The 21,314-nt window shown below is 44.5% G+C and overlaps 1 protein-coding gene across 1 annotated transcript in view; it reads right to left on the minus strand.

Moving 5' to 3' along the window:
- Positions 1 to 1,333: 1,333 nt before the first annotated feature.
- LOC134534320 (ATP-dependent translocase ABCB1-like) overlaps positions 1,334 to 21,314 on the minus strand; it is a 29,757-nt gene continuing 9,776 nt past the window's right edge. Inside the window, exons 7-23 of the mRNA XM_063372705.1 lie at positions 18,136 to 18,260; positions 16,825 to 16,996; positions 14,654 to 14,878; positions 13,426 to 13,551; positions 12,930 to 13,133; positions 12,519 to 12,689; positions 11,775 to 11,973; positions 10,842 to 11,086; positions 9,783 to 9,887; positions 8,098 to 8,259; positions 7,206 to 7,409; positions 6,432 to 6,673; positions 5,642 to 5,801; positions 5,231 to 5,425; positions 3,432 to 3,638; positions 2,890 to 3,036; positions 1,334 to 2,086 (exon numbers count right to left, since the gene is read on the minus strand). Coding sequence (XP_063228775.1) covers positions 1,886 to 2,086; positions 2,890 to 3,036; positions 3,432 to 3,638; positions 5,231 to 5,425; positions 5,642 to 5,801; positions 6,432 to 6,673; positions 7,206 to 7,409; positions 8,098 to 8,259; positions 9,783 to 9,887; positions 10,842 to 11,086; positions 11,775 to 11,973; positions 12,519 to 12,689; positions 12,930 to 13,133; positions 13,426 to 13,551; positions 14,654 to 14,878; positions 16,825 to 16,996; positions 18,136 to 18,260 — 3,090 coding nt within the window. The 3' untranslated portion in view covers positions 1,334 to 1,885. The remainder of the gene's footprint in view (positions 2,087 to 2,889; positions 3,037 to 3,431; positions 3,639 to 5,230; positions 5,426 to 5,641; positions 5,802 to 6,431; positions 6,674 to 7,205; positions 7,410 to 8,097; positions 8,260 to 9,782; positions 9,888 to 10,841; positions 11,087 to 11,774; positions 11,974 to 12,518; positions 12,690 to 12,929; positions 13,134 to 13,425; positions 13,552 to 14,653; positions 14,879 to 16,824; positions 16,997 to 18,135; positions 18,261 to 21,314) is intronic.

A 21,314-nucleotide genomic window follows, 5' to 3' on the forward strand; every position in this document is an offset into this window, starting at 1 on the left:
TCGCTCCGCGCACACAGAGCCTTCAGATTTCGCGCCTCATACAAGTCTCAGCAATAGTGTAAGTTCTTCAAATCCTTTTATCAGCTCTGCGCCGACCCCACTCAGTCGCACATCATTTCGTGTGACTCGTTAACTAATCAATTATTCCCAACAGGGAGATTTTCAACTCTTTACGTAATTTTCATGTCCAGAGTTTAAGGTCAGCGTAATTGAGTTACGCAGATTTCCGGCTTCCAAAGCCAAGTAATCGTTATCGTCGAAGGCTCTCAGCCAGCCACGTGTGTCGAGTTAATACTCGTTAATTTACGTATCTAACTTTCATCGCATTAAAATGTGTAACTTGTAATGTGCATTCTAACCACCTCATAACTGTTTAGTTAGTAACTGTAACTTGTATGTTTTATCTAACCGGACCTACGCACTTTTCGTGACTTTAAATATTTTACAACAGGCTAGATTGCAACTAACTATAGAACATCCATTCGTACGTGCTGTCGTACATAATAACGTCAATCTATGCATAAGCTGTGGTAGCATTGCAACTCCGCGACTATCCGCCGCATCTTTCACGTTGATAATCGGCCACTGTATAAGTCCGTACATACCACTTTGCAACCTATCCTGGTCGCGCGCACCGTCTACGCATAGAGACTCGCGTGCCGCAGTGGTCAGACAACAGACGCGGCCAGTACTTGGACCAGTGAGTGTAACGGTTCTGAATAAAGTGCAGTGTCGTGTCAATCAGTTTACCATTTATTTAAGGTGTCCTGGGTGGCCTGAACAGCCCGGGTAGATTTCGAACCGCGACGCGCTCCTGACTGCAGCCTCGAACCCCCGTTAAAATCCCTGAGATCACTTTCCAAATTAATAATTACTTCAAAAACTTAGACAGGCAGCGGAAGTGGCATCAACAGGAGGTGGCGGAATAATTCCGACAGTTTGTGCTGTAATTCCGATATTTAATTCTGCTAGCGAGTGTTCAAGAATAGGGTTTAGCAAATCTCTTTTGGAATAAAGCCATTCCACTAGTGGAATTATTCTGGCAGCATCAAGAATAGGTCCCATGTACCTTACTATATTTCTATTGCATGATAGGAAACGGCCAGTAACATATTTTTAGGCAACGAATTTTGGTGTTATATTCATTGTCGTTCTATTGCCCAAACTACACGCATGCCCAGAACTTACCTTTTCGCTAGATTCGTCCACATTGTTGAGTCACATTTTGTACCATTAACTCGTATATATTTAATTTTTTTTTTAATTTTAGGGGAAGTACCAAACAAATATATGTGCCAAATAAAACTCTTATGGTAGTGAAACTATTCTGGAATACATTTTAAACACTTTAATCGCCAAAAAAAAACACATAAATACAACTTTATAAAACTACTTAAGTTTTTTTCGCCTAGGGCACCAATTTACCGTGCACCGGCCCTGCCAAACAATTGCAGGTTTGATAAATATAAAGAAACATGTCACAATTACTATACACATTTAAGTGAATATGCTCCAGAAGAAATATGTTGGACTAGTAATTGTAAGACTGTATATGAATTTAAACCATTTTGCATGCATGTGATGATTAAGAAAATAATTCTCAAATTAAGAACATACTAATTTTAAACTTTATTGCAATGGTAAGTTTCCCAATATGTTCCACAAAAGAATGCAATAAAAATAAGTACATATAGAATCACATCGTATTTTAAATATTATCAATTTACTAATAAGTATACATGTATTATGTAAACGCAACGCAGCCACTGGTCCATGGCACACGGTTCCACGCTGCAGTTTCCCATCGTTTGGTCACTCGGCTCCACCCCCGCAGTTCGCAACCACACGGTCACTAGGCTCTGTTTTGAAGTTCCCCACCGCGCGGTCACTTGGCCCCGCTCTGCAGGCTGCACAGCTGGTGGTAGATCCCGCCGAGTGCCAGCAGCTCAGCGTGCGAGCCCGTCTCGGCGACCGTGCCCCCGTCGAGGACACAGATCACGTCCGCGTCCTGCACGGTCGACAGGCGGTGGGCGATCATGATGCACGTGCGACCCTGCTTCGCCTTGTCCAGCGCTTCCTGCACCACCTGCGGCAACGTGTTCCACACGCGTCTCTGTGGCGTCGCTTCGCGGAAGTCAGCTCGCAGCGATCTATACTTAACTTTCAAAAGCTTTACCCATCATTCATGCTGGAATCACAGAATATTAAATATAAAAGGAAAAGTGTTGCTATTAAAAAATAACATAGAATTTAAAAAGAAGGTGCAAATATTACCATAAAAACTAATCATGAAGTAGGGGTATTAGAATCATAACCTGTTAACTTCAATGCTAAAGGTGGAACTACAATAGCCCATCGCCTCTGTTCGTCTGTCATCCCTCCGTCGGTCACATGACCTGCAGCCAATCAGAGGACCCAAAAAAATTAATCCCTTGGCCCATCAAAAGTTTGGCCTGCTCATACTTTTAATGGATGGATTATATCCATGTTTTTAGCTGTGGCAGTCAATTTCCTGTGGTGTTTGTATTAGGTATTTCAGATGTTTTGTATGATAACATTGCGGTTCTTAAGCCTCACATCCAAAAAAATTCAATCACGACTCTAAATGTTTTCAAGGATATGCTAATACAATATGTACAAGAACATGACCTGAACAGTAAACAACATCGAAATAAGTCTCTGAGAGAAATACACTGATTATTGATAGAACTTAATTATTGAAAATATTTTGACGTCAAGCTGTATATCGCTTGGCTAGCTGCGTGGCGTTAATGGACGAAAACGTGAAGAAGAAGGAAAAAAAGCTAAGTACTAAAAACTTTTGAAACTAAGACGGCATCTTTCGGTACTTATCACTTTCCCTTAAAAGTAAAGTGTTATACTGGTTACCTTCTCGCTCTCTGTGTCCAGGGCAGATGTGGCTTCATCGAGCAGCAGCACTCGGGGGTTCCTGACCAGCGCCCGGGCGATGGCTATCCTCTGCTTCTGCCCCCCGGACAACTGGGCCCCCTTCTCGCCCATGTACGTCTCATAGCCCTGGACGACAACCCTCCATCTTCAAACAACTGGACACTCACATTCTAACAAATTATGACAGCATTGACTCAGGCGAATTTACGAAAATAAAACGATAGTACTGCTCTTAGAAAATGTTAAGTAGTGCATATCGGCTCAGTTAAAGGAATGGTAAAAAGACCACAGTGCCAATTAATGAAAAGCTAGTCTCCAAGGGTAAGGGCATGACAACACATGCCCTAACATCCAAGCAATATAAAATTGCCTTTCTGAAGTACTGCAATGTTACCGCAACATAATGTAACATTGCTTCTGTAAGACCATGCAATGTATCATGTTCCTACAACACAACAGGTAATGTATGAAATGTTTGTGCCGTACAGGAAGTCACAGATGTAACGGCCGAGAGGACTCACCGCGGGGAGGGACGAGATAAACGTGTGTATGTTGGCCTGCCTGGCGGCTGCAATGATGTCGTCCAAGGGCACACTGCGCGAGTTGTCTCCGTATGCGATGTTCTCGGCGATCGTGCGGTTGAAGAGCACCGGCTCCTGGGACACCAGCCCCAGCTGGCCCCGCAGGCTGCCCAGGGTCACCGACGACACGTCTCGGTCGCCCACGAACTGTGAAGGCACGACCGAGATCGCGAATCATTGACACACGTGGGAGAGGTCACATGCGTCTTCCACTACTAAGGAGTGCATGGCAGCGATTGAGGCCATGGCTAATGCCACAGTGATCACCCTAATCTAAGCTAGTTATGTGGTCAAAGTAAAACCTGCATATATTCAGGAAAAACATTGGGCTGAGTCACACAGGAATCAACTAATATGCTTTAAGGACTCAAGATCACTACCGGATAAAGGGGAAAGGTCCAAGTGAGAAAAGTTGGGTGGATCGGAAACAGATGCCATGCAGGGGTTTGTAACTTGGGCCTTTGGGCCTGCATTGCATGTTGCTAAATCCTGTATTGCAGTACCAGGGTTGCATCAAAAATCTTAGCTGCGTGTAAAACATAAAATACGCTGCTGCACATATGTCCTTAGCTTGACGCAAGTGCCTCGGCTCCAGCAACTTCCACAGCAGTGGAAGGGCCGGTGGTGGTGAACAGCCGAGACAGTAAACTGGCTCGAATTGCGGGCGCACGGGGATCCAGGAAGCCAGGCGTCGCTCATCTTCGTCTTCTTGCCTTGGAGTCGTCAAGAGCTACCTTTCATTGCCTGGTTGGTAGGAATGGGAAGGGTTAACCAATTCCTCGAGCACCCAAACTTCGACGAGTCGGTGTTAAAGGCGTGCCACCATCTTCCCAAGGATGGCTCCAGCAGTAGAAAGGCATCGTTTCCTTCCTCGTGGACATTCGACACTCTTAAGGTCTATTGCGTGTGCAGCCGTTCATGGCTCACAGGCTGCGTATCAAACAGTACGTGTAAAAATGTATTTGGGATATGTTGCTGCAAATGAGTTGATTAGAATTTGATGGCTAGTTTCATTAAAGTTTTCTTTACGAAGCGGAGTTTTTACCAGATGTCTGAACGAGGTTTTACTGCTCACTTGGTGTACAGATGACTACTCAGTGATCAGGTGACCGGCATAGCAACATATTAATTTGGTAATTCTCAAAGTTTCGCATGACATTTCGTATGATAGATGCATGTATGAAAGTCATTAGTGTTCAAGGCAGTGGGACATGTTGTTTAGAGGGTTCACAAAAGACAGAAAGTAAAGAACCAAACAGAGTTTCTAGAAGTGCCCAGGTATCAAATTAAACAACTGCCCTGTACATCGTCGTCACAACTGGAAACAAGCTTCTAAGGGAAAACCTTGATGAATAGTAGGCCTACATACTGGATGTACCAAAACCAATTTGCAGTCGCTACTTTGAGTAGCATGTTTATGGACAGAATTAAAAAAAAAAAAATCGTACATGAGAACATATTTGGCATTTTTTGATCACAAACTATTACATTGTTTGATATTTGGAGTTTAATTTATATAAAACATGTAGTAAAGGCGGACATTATTTGTAGAAATAAATGCATGCATCATTTAATTCCTCAGATAATTTGTATTAAGGAGACATGTAAGCTGAAAGATGTATTCTTAAACTGAACTGTTTTAGGTCATAAATTTTTATTATTCGTTATTGTGAAATTGACCTTGTTTGATTAGTAGATTTTCTGAGACTGTAAAATAATGAGTGTTTGAAATGACGCACCACGTGGCCCGAGCAGGGGTCGTAGAAGCGCTCCAGCAGCTGCACGCAGGTGGACTTGCCACAGCCGCTCTGCCCCACCAGCGCCACCGTCCGGCCGGCCGGGATGGCCAGGCTCAGGCCTCGCAGCACACGGGCGCTCCTGCGCGCCGGGTAGCTGAACTCCACCCCCGAGTAGCGCACGCTGCCGTCCGCCACCTGCCCCGTCCCTGGCTGTCACGCTGAATTCTTTACCATAACTACGAACAATCTGGCAATATTAAACCACTTGAGTGCGAGACAGGTAATTACATTGTCAATGCAATGCTTCCTTGCAAGTTTCGACAAGTGTCTCCTTCGTAATCCTTGCATTAAAATGATGCAATCAAACAAGAAAAGGTATATATTAAAATTTCAGAGCTGCAAGAAACTCACCCATTTTCCAGAACTGTGCACATCTGGATCTGCAACCAGTGGTTTCCTGTCCAAAAGTCTAAAAATTTTACTAGCCGCAGCGAGACCTTTTTCAAAATTGGGAGCATACGCCAACGCATTCGCTATTGAAGCTGTTCCAGTTATTAGTGCATTTGAAATCCTAGAAGAAAAAAGTTAACAATAATTACATAAGTTCTAATAATTTGTTCAGAAACAGTAGATTGTGTAATCATGCATATAATATGGAAATTTTATTAATCAGATAACCAAAACAGCTGGACTTTCCCAAATAAATGTAAAGCTGTGCATCCCCCTTAAATACCCACAAATGAGATCTTTGAATGAAGAACCTTAAGGGAAGGAGTAAGCAAAACACGAATTGGCCGGAGTAGGGGAGAAAAGAGAAGAGTGGGAAAGGTTAAAAGTATAGAGATGGTAAAAATATACAGAGCGATAGCATAATTTTACTCCAATTGGTCCCTAAAAACCCCTCTGCGCAAATTTTTTAAGAGATCTGAACTCATTCCAAACGCATACACGAGTTATGGTTGATAAAATAACAGGGAGAAACATTACCTAGGAACTGAAAAAAAAATTATTTGCTTCTCGTAACCTCGAAGCAAATATCACAAGTATGTGCGACACAGTGAAAATGCTAGAGTATAAATAGTATTACTCCAGCTGGGCAGAGGTTCTGGGGGCACCAGCAAATGCCAGGACAATGCACCAAACCATCAGAAATGTACATCTGAATGCCCTTCGACTAATCTGCCAGGTCGTGCGCACTCACTTGAACACCTCGGCGAACCGCATGTCGCCGCGTTCGACCAGCTGGCCGCCGTAGTACATGGTTGCGGCGAAGGCGAAGTACTGCAAGCTCTGGGCCAAGGCGAACACACAGCCACGGACGTGGGTTTCCCGCAGGGCCGGCCGCAGACCCACTACCAGCTCCCGCGAGTAGTCGTCCAGGAACCCCCGCTCGCGTCCCAGGCCAGCCACCGTGCGGATGTTGCTCACTGCCTCCACAGCTATCTGCAACAAACACCAACGACATGATACGAACCTCTACTTGGCCTTTATTACCTTACATTTGGCCAATAGAACAGGCAACAGAAAGGAAAGGGTGAAAGAGAAATATTTATTCTGCGAATACTGGTTAAGGTTTATTCCCGAAGAATGCTCTGGGGTAAGGATTTCTGCCATTATGTTAGATTTTAACTTAAAAAAGTATTCCTAACCAAAGTTTAAAACTAAGAGTGTTTGGGAGGGGTCTAGGTAGGTAAGAAGGGATAAATGTTAATTAAAGAACTTTTAATCGTTTATAGTTATTATCCTACATAACATCTTGATTATATCAGTGATTAGTTTATAATGTTAGCTATGAATATTCGTAACTGCCATCTATGGGCGACTGTGGTACTAACTTTACCTTAGAGGTTACGATACTACAGTAGAGCAGACTTATTTCGTAGGTCTTTCACTAGTGCGTGAAAGCTCTGACCGAGGTCAAGATGGTGGACATGACAAAATATATATTATAAATACTACTTCGAATACACTGTACCTTGGTAGCCTTTTCCAGGGACTTCTTATTGGCCTTCTGGCCATCCTTCTCCATGGAGCCGGAGAAATAGTAAACAACCAGTATGATGGGAGTGAATGCCAGGGTGGTGAGGCCCAGACGCCACTCGTACACCATGGCCAAGGTTACCCCGAGGAGGATAGTCGCTGCTGACTGGAATATCGTGCCGAGCCTCTGGCCGGTAGCCTGGCAGACACAACCACTTTGGACCTCAGTCGTCTTCGTTCGAGTGGTGCAACATTTAATGGAAAACAAAGTGATCTCTGTGCAATACCTACATGTGAACAGCATTTAACATCTAGTAGGTACATGATTATTTTAAAAAGTATTTTAAGAATTTTTTTTTTCTACCAGGATATACCTATCTTAAATGTTTTTATCTAATGTTTAGCGTAAATTTTTAAAATAAGTTCACCAGAAAATTATTAGGGTCACAACTTGATGTAAGATAGTTATGATTTGACTACGAAAAATTTGCATTCCAATAGAGTTCCAAACACACATAGGTTAAAAGTAATTCGCTGTCTCTCAGTGTAGCAGATACATTTCAATAATGTAACATTCAATTTATGCAATGCTGTATTGTTTATGCGATACAACATTTATGTTCTTTGAAATTTTTGTGCTGTACGAGCCTTGACATTCTCACTCGTTCGCACATACACATTACCAAACACACTCATGCATATTAAACACATACACACAGTCTAACTCCTCATTAGTGACATATCATTCGAATACTCCTCGCACACGATTTTTATAGGGAACGAAGAGAGAACATTTTGCGAATAAATACAGGAGTTGTGTAGGTCTGTACCTCTCGGACTGACAAACTGTCTCCCGAGAGACCTCTCTGGCGGAGAAGTAGCCTCACCCCCTGCACCGTCGAGGTGTCCCCGGACAGCTTGGCACACAGAGCCCCCGTGCTGTTGGCCTTGTCGTCGAACCACGCGATCTCCTGGCGCAGCATCGCCTCAAACAGCATCCTGCGCAGCCTCATGGTCAGCGCCTCGCCGGCCAGCGTGAACAAGAAGATCTGCGCACAGCATTCATTCGCAAGTGTCGACGCACATTTTGGCCATTTGGTGCGGTATTCCAAGATGTTCGGGTAAGGTAGCGTATAAGCACTGCATTGTTGGGATGCAACTGTAACGTATCACGTGGGCCGTATTACAGAACATATTCATACTGAATCCCATTAAGGAAACCAATCGGCAACTGTTTTAATAAACGGTAACCTGCGCGAGGCTAGAAACTAGTTTCAGTGTATTCTAAAGGACGTTTCGCAACCATCGATAATTTTTTATGGCAAAAAGTGTCTATACATGATGTTGACCATTTTAGAGCATCTTACTTGGGTAGTCCTAAAATCTGTTCGGAAAGCAAGTCTTGAACTTCAGTTCCCAAATACGACTGTGTGGAAGGTTTTAAGAATGCATTTACACATGCATCCATACATGCTTTAAAGCCAGATTACTATGGTGTAAGATGTAACTTTGCACTTCAAGTGTTTAAGCGGAAAAATGACTTGCTTGATGGGGTGATGTTCAGAGATGTGTCAACTTTTCATCTAAATGAAAAGGTAAAATACCCACAATGTTGATGTCTGGGGGGTCAGAACATCCTCATGAACTTGTAGAACACTAAAAAGATCCCCAAAATTAAACATTTTCTGCGCTGTGTCCTGATGTCAAGTGTATGGATAATTTTGATTCACTGAAGCTAATGTAACAGGGGTAACTTATCAGGATATGTTTAAATAATGGCTCTTTCGCCAATTAGTAGAGGGTGAACCTGTAAAATTTATTTGGCAACAATATGGAGTCCCTCCCCATTGGTATCTCTATGTTCAAGATTGGTGAAACGTCGAAGTCCATAACCGTTGGATTGGTATAATGGTCAAGATGACTGAGCTATTTTTTGCTAGCCTCCTCAATCGCCTGACTTAATGCCATTTACTTTTTTCCTTCGGGGCTTTATAAAAGATTGTGTCTATGTTCCACTGCTATCTAATTATATTTGCCAGAGTTGAGACACAGAATTGAAGAGGCTATTGCTTCCATTACTCTGGACATGTTGACCAAAGTGCGGGAAGAATTGGACTTTAGGTTGAATGTGTGTCATATAACTAAAGAATGACATATTAATATATAAAAAACTAGGTTAGTTTACCTTCAATTTTATGTATGATTTGTTGTAAATAGTCTAAATCAAACTATTATATTATACCACTGAAATTGGGACAGTCTTTTATGGATATCCTATGTTATGAATACTTAAGTGAGCATGGAAATAAAAATTTTCACAGTTCTTCTGTACGAGGTAATTATTTAAATTGCATTAGTTAAAAATGAATACATTTTCTTTGTTCATTCCTAGTAAAACACACATTAAAAAAAAAACAAAGATATGAAGAAGAACTCGATGCCTTCCAATTTAATTATACATTCTAAGAATTACACCTGTTAAAAATCTTTCAAATAAAAAATTTACAGCCATACAAATAAATTCAATTTGAATAAATATTTTGTCAATAAAAAATTCATTGTAGTGAAGTACCTGTAAAAAAGTGGTTAAACCAACGACGACACCAGCCACTACATAGTAAATACAAAACAAGTTTGTTTTTTCTCGAACCTCGGTTCGGTCGTTCAAAGCGAGATTCTGAAAACAAAAGAAAATATGTCAATTTAAATGAATTCGTGATCCACACTTGAGGATTTAATAATACTTGCATTATTTTAAAAATTGTACCTATAGGAATTGGGAATAAATTGTTCCTTCCAGAGGCTGATACAACAGGAATAAAATCTTCCCTCCTAAGTGGCTAGAGCCCAAAAGCCAATCAACTTTAGACAATGGTAGTGAAAGCCTACGATCCTTATTATTAATAAATCGAGGTCAACGCTTCTAGTACTTGCTTGCCTTACTGGAGGGGACATTCCATTTTCTGCTGCCTGAAGAATGGGTGAGATGAGAATGGAGAGTCAGTAGTACAAGTAAAAGAGAGGAGTATCAAAAGCAAACCTCGCCCCTCACCAGTATTCACCGCAATGCCATTGTGAAAAACACTGCATGTAAAATTTAAAACTCACTGACATTAACATTTCAAACAAATAATTCAATGAAAATAAATGGCTCACACTAAAAACAAACCTCCAATAAAATTCTTAAAACTTTCACGAAGATCAACGAAGACAGAGTCAAATATGTACAACAGAAGTAAAGTATCTACGGAAAGGAATAGGCCATGGCTTGTAGTAAGTAACGAGGCCATCCAACAACTTGCTTCAGTGAATTTGGGAAAAACTATAAAAATGAAGAAAATTGTGTGTGGACAAAGATTGAAATACAGGTCCACCCATATAACATACTGTATTTGATGGATTTTTAATCATAAAATGACTTTAAATGTTTAATCTATGTTATATTTATTGTCTAGATGGAGCAACTATGAAGTACAGGGCAAAAAACTGTTTAACTTTTGAAGATAGTATCCCTCTACAATACCTTCGTTCTATGTATTTGGTTTTAGCTACACAGAAAATAATGAGTCAATTTCTGATGCATCAAAACAGTTCCTCACTCACATACACAATGTTCAGAGAGGCAGCCTACCCCGATGATGTCGCCGAAGAGAACGGCATAGACCGGGAAGGCGCAGCCCACGACCACCGAGCAGAGACACGCGATGAAGATCCACTTCCACTCGGGCCTGTTGAGCTGCAGCACTCGTACCATGGACAAGTGCTCGTCTTTCTCGTCGGTCATCGGCTCGTCCGACCTCAACGGGACGTCGCTCTCCGAAGTGCTGGACGTGATGCTCTTCAAGCTCGATGATCGCTCCAGCTCGTTCCTACAGTCTGCATTACCACGGGGCAAACACGGTTCAGAAACATTTCTGCAACATTGAAGAAACATTTCAAAATTTCAAAAGGTTTATTATTATTCCTGAAAGTGGTCTGAAACAATGTGTTACATACATGACCTCCCGTAGAAATTGCCACTCACATCATAACCACTAACATACCAGAATGTCTCCCAGCAAAGTTGACCAATTCATCACGAATCCAACACTTTCAGTTATAATAACCATAGGATATTGTTCAAGATTCTGCTCATTTCAGAGGAAAATGTGCTGTGTCTGTGGACAGAGGATGGCCCATGGCTATCAGTCTATTATTGTTCATTAACTGTCGGCTCTCTTAGTTCACTTCAGCAGCTATGAAAGATTAATAAGATTGCAGCAAGCTTGCCATGACAATCCTGAAAGTTTGAACCAAGATAACCATTATCCACAAGGCCAACTTGCTGCCAGCTAGCCTGAAAAATAAACTTACAAGCTATAAACAAGCTTCAATAAAGATGACTAGTTAAGTACAAAATTTAGCTTAAAACATGTTTGGATAAAGCTTGTAATGTCTATATAGCACTGTGAGAATAAATCAAGCCTCTCGCAACCCAATGTGATATGCCAGAGTTAACCTAAAAGCTCTACTGGGGAATATATCCGGCGAGTGCGCTGTTGCACACTACAGTTGGAGCACGAACCTCGGTGGGCGGTCGGGGCGGCATCGACGGTGCCGACCTGCGCAGTGACCAGGGCGTGGTAGTGACCGCCCAGACTCATCAGCTCGTCGTGGGCGCCCTGCTCCACCATGCGGCCCTCTGCCAGCACCACGATCCTGCTGGCGTGCCGTATGGTGGAGAGCCGGTGCGCCACGATGATGGTGGTGCGCCCCTGGCTCGCCTGCCCGCGACACACACAGCACGGCTGGTTGGCGAGTAAATTGTCTGGTGCGGTGTGTACACAAAAAATAGCCATTGTATTAATGTGTCGATGCTCTGTATCGACACACTGAGGTGTGCGAGTGTACCGAGTGTAGAGTTCTTTATCGAACCTTTATTGTGTCGGGTGAGTCAGGAACCAGAGAGTGCACATTGCGGCATGATTCTGGCATCAGGAAATTGCCTTTATTTGCACGCTGTCTTACTTGTATCGTTATTCAATCCACACACTGCCTGATGCCATGAAAACATGCTTGTCATTGTAACGCATATCGTAGGGTTTATTGACGTGTGTAAATAATCTCGCTTGGTCTGCCATCTCACAGTTACTTAATAATTTTGTCAATGTATTTTGTATCCAAAAACTGTTTTGAAACAATATTCTGTGTTGTTACAAATGAGTCGAGACACTTAAGGCAGTCACTTTGCCCAAATATACTGTGCACCAGCTCTATGGAAACCTCGCTGTCGAACTGCAACGTGCAGGGAGAGTGCAGGGAGACGCACCTTGTCCAGCGCGGCCTGGACCTTGGCCTCGCTGCCCGAGTCCAGCGCAGACGTGGCCTCGTCCAGTAGCAGGATGCGAGGCCTGCGCACCAGCGCACGTGCGATGGCGACCCGCTGCTTCTGGCCGCCCGAGAGCTGGGCGCCCCGCTCCCCCACGAGCGTGTCGTAGCCCTGCGCACATCACAGCCCGCTCCACAGCTGGCTACGTGACCCTACGTTCCACAGCCATGTGACGATGTCACAACCATGGAGAAAGAGTCTATGCTTTGTTAGCTAGTGTATGGGGAAAATACAACATTAACTGACATTTAGCTTCAACACTATGTCACCAACTCAAAAATATAGGCAGTAGGTGTCAGCATTTATGAATTTAAAAAAAACCGAAAACTTAACTACCGTTTGCGAAGGTACCTGGGGCAACTTCTTGATGAAGTCGTGTGCGTTGGCCTCCTTGGCAGCTTCCTCTATGTCCTCGGTGGTGGCCGCCTCCCTGCCGTAGCGGATGTTCTCAGCGACGGTGGTCTGGAACAGCACCGGCTCTTGCCCCACGATGCCGATGTTGCTCCGCAGCCAGGCTATGTTCAGGTCCCGGATGTCCTTGCCATCCAGCCGCACCTGCAGGCCATGCCTTATACATCATGCACACGAAGTTACAAACATATTTAATACAAATTGTAATGTTGAAGCAACATTGTAAAGAATATTTGGTATAATATTGTTCTTTATAAGCCTAACATTCATACGTTACCAAAGCCTTTAACACATTCTTGTCACATCGAAAAATCAAAACAATGTTTCTCGCATGTTGCTAGGGGCATATCTGTAAACATTTTTTTTTCCAGAGCATTTCCTTTTACCAGACCACATTAATAATTCAGACTGCAGGAAAGGTCCCGCATTGACTCACACTGCCCCGAGCTGGATCATAGAGCCGCTGCAAGAGCTGGATGCAGGTGGACTTGCCACAGCCAGAGCTGCCCACCAGCGCCACCGTCTCGCCGGCCAGGACAGTCAGGCTCAGGCCTCGCAGCACCTGTCCACATAGAAGCATTAGCCCAGATAGCCAAATAGATTCGATTCAAGCCTCAAACAAGCTTACCATGACAAGCCTACAAGATTGCTTTGTCATGTATGTTCTCATGCAGAAAGGTTGATTCAAGCTAACTAGTTTGCATATGACATGCTTGCAGCAATCCTGCAATGACATGTTTGCTAGGACCTGCTTTCAGAAGGCTTCTTATTACAAGTATGTTAGCTTGTATCAAGCTTGATTCAAGCTAGCTAGACTCCAAACATAATACATTCAGTAAGCCTCCTTTGCAAGCCCACAGTGTAGTTGCCATTTGACACTACCCTTAGGATTGGCAGAAGCCAATTACGCATGATACTTAGACAGAATGCTTACAATTACCTACAATTAACACATGACAAGCTAGCAGCAAGTCACCTAAGGCAAACCCACAGCACGATTGCCACAAGCCGGCAAACTTGTAGTAGTCAATCCTGTCGATAAATGGCAGCCACAGTTATCAGCCTCAAATATAAACGTGCTGGGTACGGCTGTAGCCTTCCACCTGTATGTATTTTCAATGTGTTTTAAAGTAATGTAATGGTGATTTTATAACATTTTAACAACAATTTAATAACGAAAGTTTTGTTCAATGTGCGAATAAGTCTAACTCTTGGCCTAGTTCGTTTCTTGTGCTTTGTGTTCTCCGTGAGTGAAAGTGGCCCCGGGCATTGCGCGCCTCCAGGGGGACACGGAAATTGTCGTTCACCCGGCGCCAAGGCCGGACGCGTTCGCGCACCACGGAGCCTTCACTTTCCCGCCATCACTGATAAACAGCAACAGAGAAAGTTATCTACATCCGTTTGTATCTGCTCTGTGGCCGGCCTCCATCGACTTCGCCAGACACTGCCAGTCGCTTAATTAATCACTTTGTGCTCCTGCAGGACACATTTTGGTATTGCTACGTGATTTTCTTTGTTAATGTTAATGACTGAATAACTACTTGGGTATGTAAATAAATTATATACATATGCATAGGCACTAGATACATAAAAGGCAGAAAAACAGGCAAGTTGTGGTCTGCGCATGTTCGAACAGTGACTTGACCCGTGATTTTCGGCGGCACCTCGACTTGGGGCCGCGAGGGGTACTGGAAGTGCACGTCCTCGAACTGGAGCTGGCCCCTGATGGTCGCCGGCCGAGCGCCCTCGGCTGACTTGCTGTCGATGCGCGACCTGCGGTCGATCACGGAGAACACCGTGGCCGCCGCGCCCTTGGCGATGCCGAACGTCTCCAGATAGGGCGAGGCGATGCTGATGCTCATCGAGCCCATCATCACGCCGAAGAACACCTGCGAGGAGAATAAGGCAACAATCATTACCATCGCATGTAGAAACTCAGACTTGAAAATTCTGCAAGTACGTTCCCAACTTCACAGATTGGCACAAAATTAAAAACACAGAGTCTGAGAATCGTACATTCTTGGAAGTCCTGTCGTATTTAGCTTTTCTTTATTATCATGCAATTTAAAAACCATTTACTGACTTTACAATTTCAATGACCTCTAAAGTACACACAACAACCGACTACTTTCTCGGTCAAATGTCACCTGTTCGTCTGCTGCTGGGGTTCATGTAGTTTGGACTTAAAGTCTCATCGACACCGAGGTCATTAGAGATGGACAGACACAAGCACGGTGCAGGGAAAATTGGAGATGGAATTGAACATGGTCTAGTAAGAAACCAACCAAGTGTTTCCCCAAAGTAACTTATGGGAAACAATTGAAAACCAATATCATGATGGTTGACTTAGTATTGGAATCATGGTTATATATAGGCTCAGAAAACAATAGAAAAAGTAGAAATTGTGTCCAATAATGGAAGGCACACTAAAGTAAATGTCTTTGCTTTTCACCACATCATGAATTTAATCCGCAAATATGACCAAGTAAATCCACACTGTCTACATGGACAGGATTGGACTGACGCTAATTGTAGTAGGACACTTATGTCGTTCTAAAGATTGTGTGGGATAGCGATTGTTTGAACATCACTGTAACATCATAAGTCACCTTGTTGCTAATATTTCTGTGCTTACGGATGTGTTTGTTGTAAATCACAAATTCATTAAAAATGTTTTATTTGTTGAAACATCCTGCATTTCAAGTAGGTATATTTTTTACACATAATTTTAATTAATTATTTAAGGGCGTCATTCGCTTTTTGTATTTACTCTTAATCTTAATTTGTTTGTTACCTTCGATTACGACTTTTTAGCAGGACACAATTAAAAATTTCTTTCTGGTACACGCATCATAGCTTCTGTGTTTTGCGCACCATGTTTATGTGACGGGTCGTACCATAACTTTCGTCGATTTGTGTTGGTTGCAAGGAGTTGTCGCCATCTTGCGGCCTTTTGGCCTGGGCTGCTGACCGAGGAGGTCGTGCTGACACTCTCGTGCACCGAACTGTCGTTCCCACCCGAACTGTGTCAACCACCCGTGACTCCGTCATCAACACGCCCTGGAAGCTTTCTTTTCGGCAGGGACCACAGCGCCGATATCACAAGTGAGAGAGGTGCATGGGTATAGTGAGCCAGACACCAGGCTAGTAATTTTCGTAAGTGCATGCTGCATTAAGACTTAGTGGTACGAACGGTATGAATGGTAGTTGCTTGTATAATTTTTCGCTACCTCAGTCATTGCTTCGCAACGCAGCTTGGACTTGGCTGTCCTGAATGGCACATTTTGCTAAAGGAATTGCATTACAAAATTAATTGCAGAAAAACCAGTGTAGAAACTTTATGGTATCGAGATAGCAGCGTTTTGCATGTTTACATGGCTACCAAGTAGTAGCAGTGACGAACTCGAACTGACAGTTATACCTCAACTCCGTCACAACTGATAAAGGTGTCATTTTTTTCGTGAAATAATTGCCGTAGAATGCACAAACGCCAGCCGAGCTTGCATCTGACTTTAAATTTTGTGTCCACCACCCGCAATTAAGCCTCATTATGAATCGAGAAAATACATTCCCAACACATAGGTATGGCATATTTTAAGTTGGTTTTCTTTGAAAATATTATAGAAAAATCGCGGTTCATTTGAATAATACTGTTTCATATTAAGAAACACATAATCTAAATAAATTGAAAAATAAATCCACTGTAGTTTTCAACAGTTAAAACCCACAAAAGACTTTAGGTGAGTGTGCGTTGCTAAAAGAAGTCACAGCTCTGACATCATAATGCAGGACCAACTTTATGTATAGTGGAGTTGTAATATCCTTGTTAACTTACCGTGACCATAGTTGACACGCTGTACTTTCCATCCAGGATGAGCCCCACACCATACCAAAACGAAAGGGCATAACTGGCGTAGATGCAGAGCCATAGGATGCCCATTCCCAGGCCGCTGATCAGACCTCGCTTCACGTTATTGTCTCTGGCGGCCCCGAGATTCGACTGATACCTGGATTTAATAAAAACCAAGAAAACTTTGCTAACTTATTTAGCAAATTTTGTAATTTAAGATTCTTTTGCTGAGGGATCAAAGATCTAATGCATAGAATCCACTGTTAGTATGCATATAATCATCGCATGTAACAAAAATTAGATGACGAGATTAGTAATCGCTCTGTTGAGGGAAGTTACTGTAGCTTGTTACCAAAAATTCTACATATGTATTTCAGAGCCTACCAGCAGTCAAATTCAGAGATGGTCAAGCAATTCAAAACATTTTTTGAGAGACTAGCCAATACATCCAGGGGTGTTTCCCTTAGCAGCCTATCACAAGTGGACTCCCCAAATAGCTTCAGTACATTCAAACGACTCTTGTTGGCTGTTAAAGACCAATCTAACATAGTGGGTCTTGACCTGTTCCTTATGTACCCTGGCTGACAATGAGGAGCCATTATTGCTTGATTCCAAGCATGTTGACTTGTGGTAGCAGTAAAATGGTGGAAGGGCCACGACACACCTGATGTTTCCGCAGTAGGTTGACCTGTGAAGGTCAACACAACACTCAGTCCTGAATATGGTAAGGATATTTTCCAAAAATGAAAATTCTCCGACCAGCTGGAGTCCTTACCACTAGACTAAAGTGTATAGTGCTTGCGTGAACATGTTCTGCGATCTGTTTCGAGTGATTTAAAGGCCATTACATAATTGAAAGGTCTAAAGATTTGATTAAATTATATTTTGGTCCAAGAATTTAACTCTCATTGCCCAAAACAAATCTAAAGTTCGCTTTTAACATCGATGAAGTCATTTATATTTACTTCAAATCAAAATCACACAATATCTCCCGCCATATGCTGCATAAAAATAATCTGGCTGGTGGGCGCGACTACACTCAAATAATGTCTTGATGTACCTCTTTTGCACACAGCATGTTAGCGGGTGAAGCCAGCTCCAAGTGGCGCTCCGGACCCTGGGAAGTTTTACTTCTCTCATCACCGGGACTAGGCGGAATCTCCCAATTAGCTACTAAGTTTTAAGTTTTTTGTCATTAATTTTCATCGGTTCTGTGGCTAGCACCTCAAGCCTGTCTCGAACTGCACCAGTCGTTTAGCGTAATATCCCATCCCCTGGCCTGGAGCCTGGACGCACCTGCTCACTTCCTTGGGTTCGCCACTGAACGACACCACGGTCCTGATGGAGCTGAGCACCTCCTCGGCGATGCATCCCGCCCTCGCATACAGCTGCAGCTCCTTCTTGGCCAGCTTCGATGTCACCTGCACGCACATATCGATAGTAAGTATGTATCGAACATAAGTACATGGATACTAAAAACATTGGTGTGTGCAGGGCCGCAACTAAGGGGGGGCAAGCGGGGCATATGCCCCGGGCGCAAAGCTGTGGGGGTGCCGAAATCGCTTGCATTGTAATTCCTACTACAACTGGTAACTGGTAAAAAGGTTTTTTAACTTGCATTCCAGGAATGTCTAATCTGATTTACAATATAAAGTCTCAACATATTTAATGAACAAGTCTAGTGATTATACGGACTACTTTATGGACATAGTGGGTTCATGCATGGAAGTTACAGTAGCACAGAAACTGTTACATGTAGGTATGGAAAATGCTTAAATAGCACCATTTTTCCGTGGGAGGGCCCCTGGACCCCCCGCTTTATTGGTGTGGTATGTGCAAAAAAAAGAGGGGGGGGGGGGCGCATGAATTCATTCATGCCCCGGGTGCCAGAGACTCTAGTTGCTGCCCTGGGTGTGTGGGAATCCAGCCTGTAAAACATCTGTCATACCCACCATTTTGGCCTCGGCTGGTATAATAGCACAAGCCCCAGGTGCGCCACCCCTCCTACACACTCTATGGGCAGGACATTTAGTTCGCCACCCGCCCCTAGATGGCAGACAAAGGGGAATGTAAAGTAAGGTGACTTTGTCTACCTGCCCCGTCTAACTCAGGGCAAATATGTAAATATATGGTGTTGTGACAAGAAACTGTTAATGATACAAGTGAATGTAAAGAGTTTTGTAAGTCGAATATGTATGCACAGGAAGGGTACAGATGTGCCCTCCCTACTGAATATGTACATATTTTGTATATTTACCCTGGCTGAGCTAAGCCAGGCAGAAAGCTCTTCCCAGTATTTCTGGGCCAATAAAAGTGACTGAATACTTGAGCAGTATTGTTTTAGGCAGCGACCTCTCTGGAGGACCGCTCCTCCCCCTTCCTTCCTCTGGTAGGCAGCGACCTCTCTGCAGGACCGCTCCTCCTCCTTCCTTCCTTCTCTGGTAGGCAGCGACCTCTCTGCAGGACCGCTCCTCCTCCTTCCCCCCTCCTCCTCTGGTAGGCAGCTACCTCTCTGGGGGACCGCTCCTACCTCTCCCTGTGCTTGGGCAGCGACCTCTACTTGGGGACCGCTCCCGCTCCTCACCTCTGCCCGATCTTCCCCTGCTCTTGGGCAGCGACCCCTGTTCGGGGACCGCTCCCGCTCCTCCTCTCTGCCTGGGACAAGTCAATTTGGCGCCCAACGTGGGGCCAGTCAGCTTGGATAACCTGAGGACCACGCCCTGCCTCTACGAGAGCCATCAGCACAGCTGGAGCAAACATCCACTTCCAGGAGTGCAGACAACACCTGGTGGCGCCCAACAGAAGTACCGCGATGGAGGTTACACCGTGCGCCGCCCCAGATTGCAGTGCCCAGGATGGACCCCAAACCCCCTGCGTGTGTTGCAGGACATTATTCCACTTGCAGTGTCTGGGACACAATAAGCGAGACCTCGATCTCCAAGACTTCATCCACATATGCCAAACCTGCCGAGAACAATTGCGGGACCAGAAGCCAACGTCAGTTGTACCACGCCGATGCTTCGCCCAAGGCTGCCCACGGACTGCCCTAGTACTTACCACCTGCAAGAGCTGCTATCGGAAGTACCATTTATCCTGCTTAGGCTGGGAGGACACCCCACTGAACCTCACAGAACTCTCTTTCAAGTGCGGGATATGTAGGAACATCCCAGAAATTCCCAGTGGCGCCGAAACAAATATGACACCGAGGCCTTTCCGGGGACAAGACCATGAGGATCCTGTCAAACAGCTCCAGCACTGGGAGCAGGCCCTACAGACCCAGGGGATTCCCCAGGGCGAATGGATCGACCATGTCGGAGGACTACTAATGGGAGAAGCTATTGGATGGTGGAAGAGTCATGAAGGACTTTACGACACCTGGGAAGATTTCGCCTCAAGTTTCGCCAACCAGTTCGGCAGCCTGCCACGAATCGCGGAACTTACTGCCCAGTTGTTCAGCCGCAAGCAGAAGGACAGCGAGGAGATAGAGAGTTTCCTCGCCCGCAAGAAGAAACTATATGAACGCCTCTACCCTGATAGAAATGTGAAGGAATTCCTTCCTACGGCACTGGAATTGGTCAGACCCAACCTACGGCCATTCCTCAGACATCCACCTCCCAAGGATTGGGCAGAGCTACATCTCCGAGCAACCGCAGTACAACGGGACTATCAAGAGATCCGGAGCACTCCCACGGGAAAAGTGAACACCTTCCCCACTCGGGAAGAGAAACCTGTCAGCCGCCAGGAGGTACCAAAATGCTGGTACTGCCCTGAGAGGCACTTCAACGCAGAATGCCCGGTCCGACGCCAACAGCGGGACACCCAGGACAAGAAGCCCTTGCAGGGAAACGCATAAGGGGAAGGAAACCTACCTCCGGAACCTTCCCCAAGGGAATGGAGGAATACAAGAACCCGCTGGCCATATCAAGAGAACCAGAGGGAGCTGGGCAAGTGACGAGCATCCAGCAGAACCACCCTCGGGTCCTACCCCGCCTTTCCGTACAGCTGGGCCCTCACCAAATCTATGCATTACTGGATTCTGCAGCCACTACCAGTTACGTAAAAGCTGAGTTGGTTCAGAAGACTGGAGCCGCCATGACCACACAAGTACAGTATGCCCAACTGGCACAACGAAACACCCGTATTATGCTCCAAGGCAGGACCTCCTTGAGATGCCACATTGGAGACAGGGAAGTGCCAGTTTCCTGCTGGGTAGCCGAGGACCTCCATGAAGACATGATACTGGGGCAAGACTGGCTTATTGAACAAAAGGCTGTTATGGATTTCGAAGCAGAGCGGATATGTTTTGGAAGAGCTCCACGCCAAACCCTCTACTGGGTAGCCCGGCGAGTAACTGAGACATCCCTACCGGAACTATCATTGGCAGACCTACAACAAGCCTTCCCTGAGTCTCTTCAACAACAATTGGTTGATATGCTCCAGCCCTATAGAGTTGTATTCATGCCCAATGGGAACCT

This window comes from Bacillus rossius, chromosome 7 (assembly GCF_032445375.1).
Source record: "Bacillus rossius redtenbacheri isolate Brsri chromosome 7, Brsri_v3, whole genome shotgun sequence".
NCBI lineage: Eukaryota > Metazoa > Arthropoda > Insecta > Phasmatodea > Bacillidae > Bacillus > Bacillus rossius.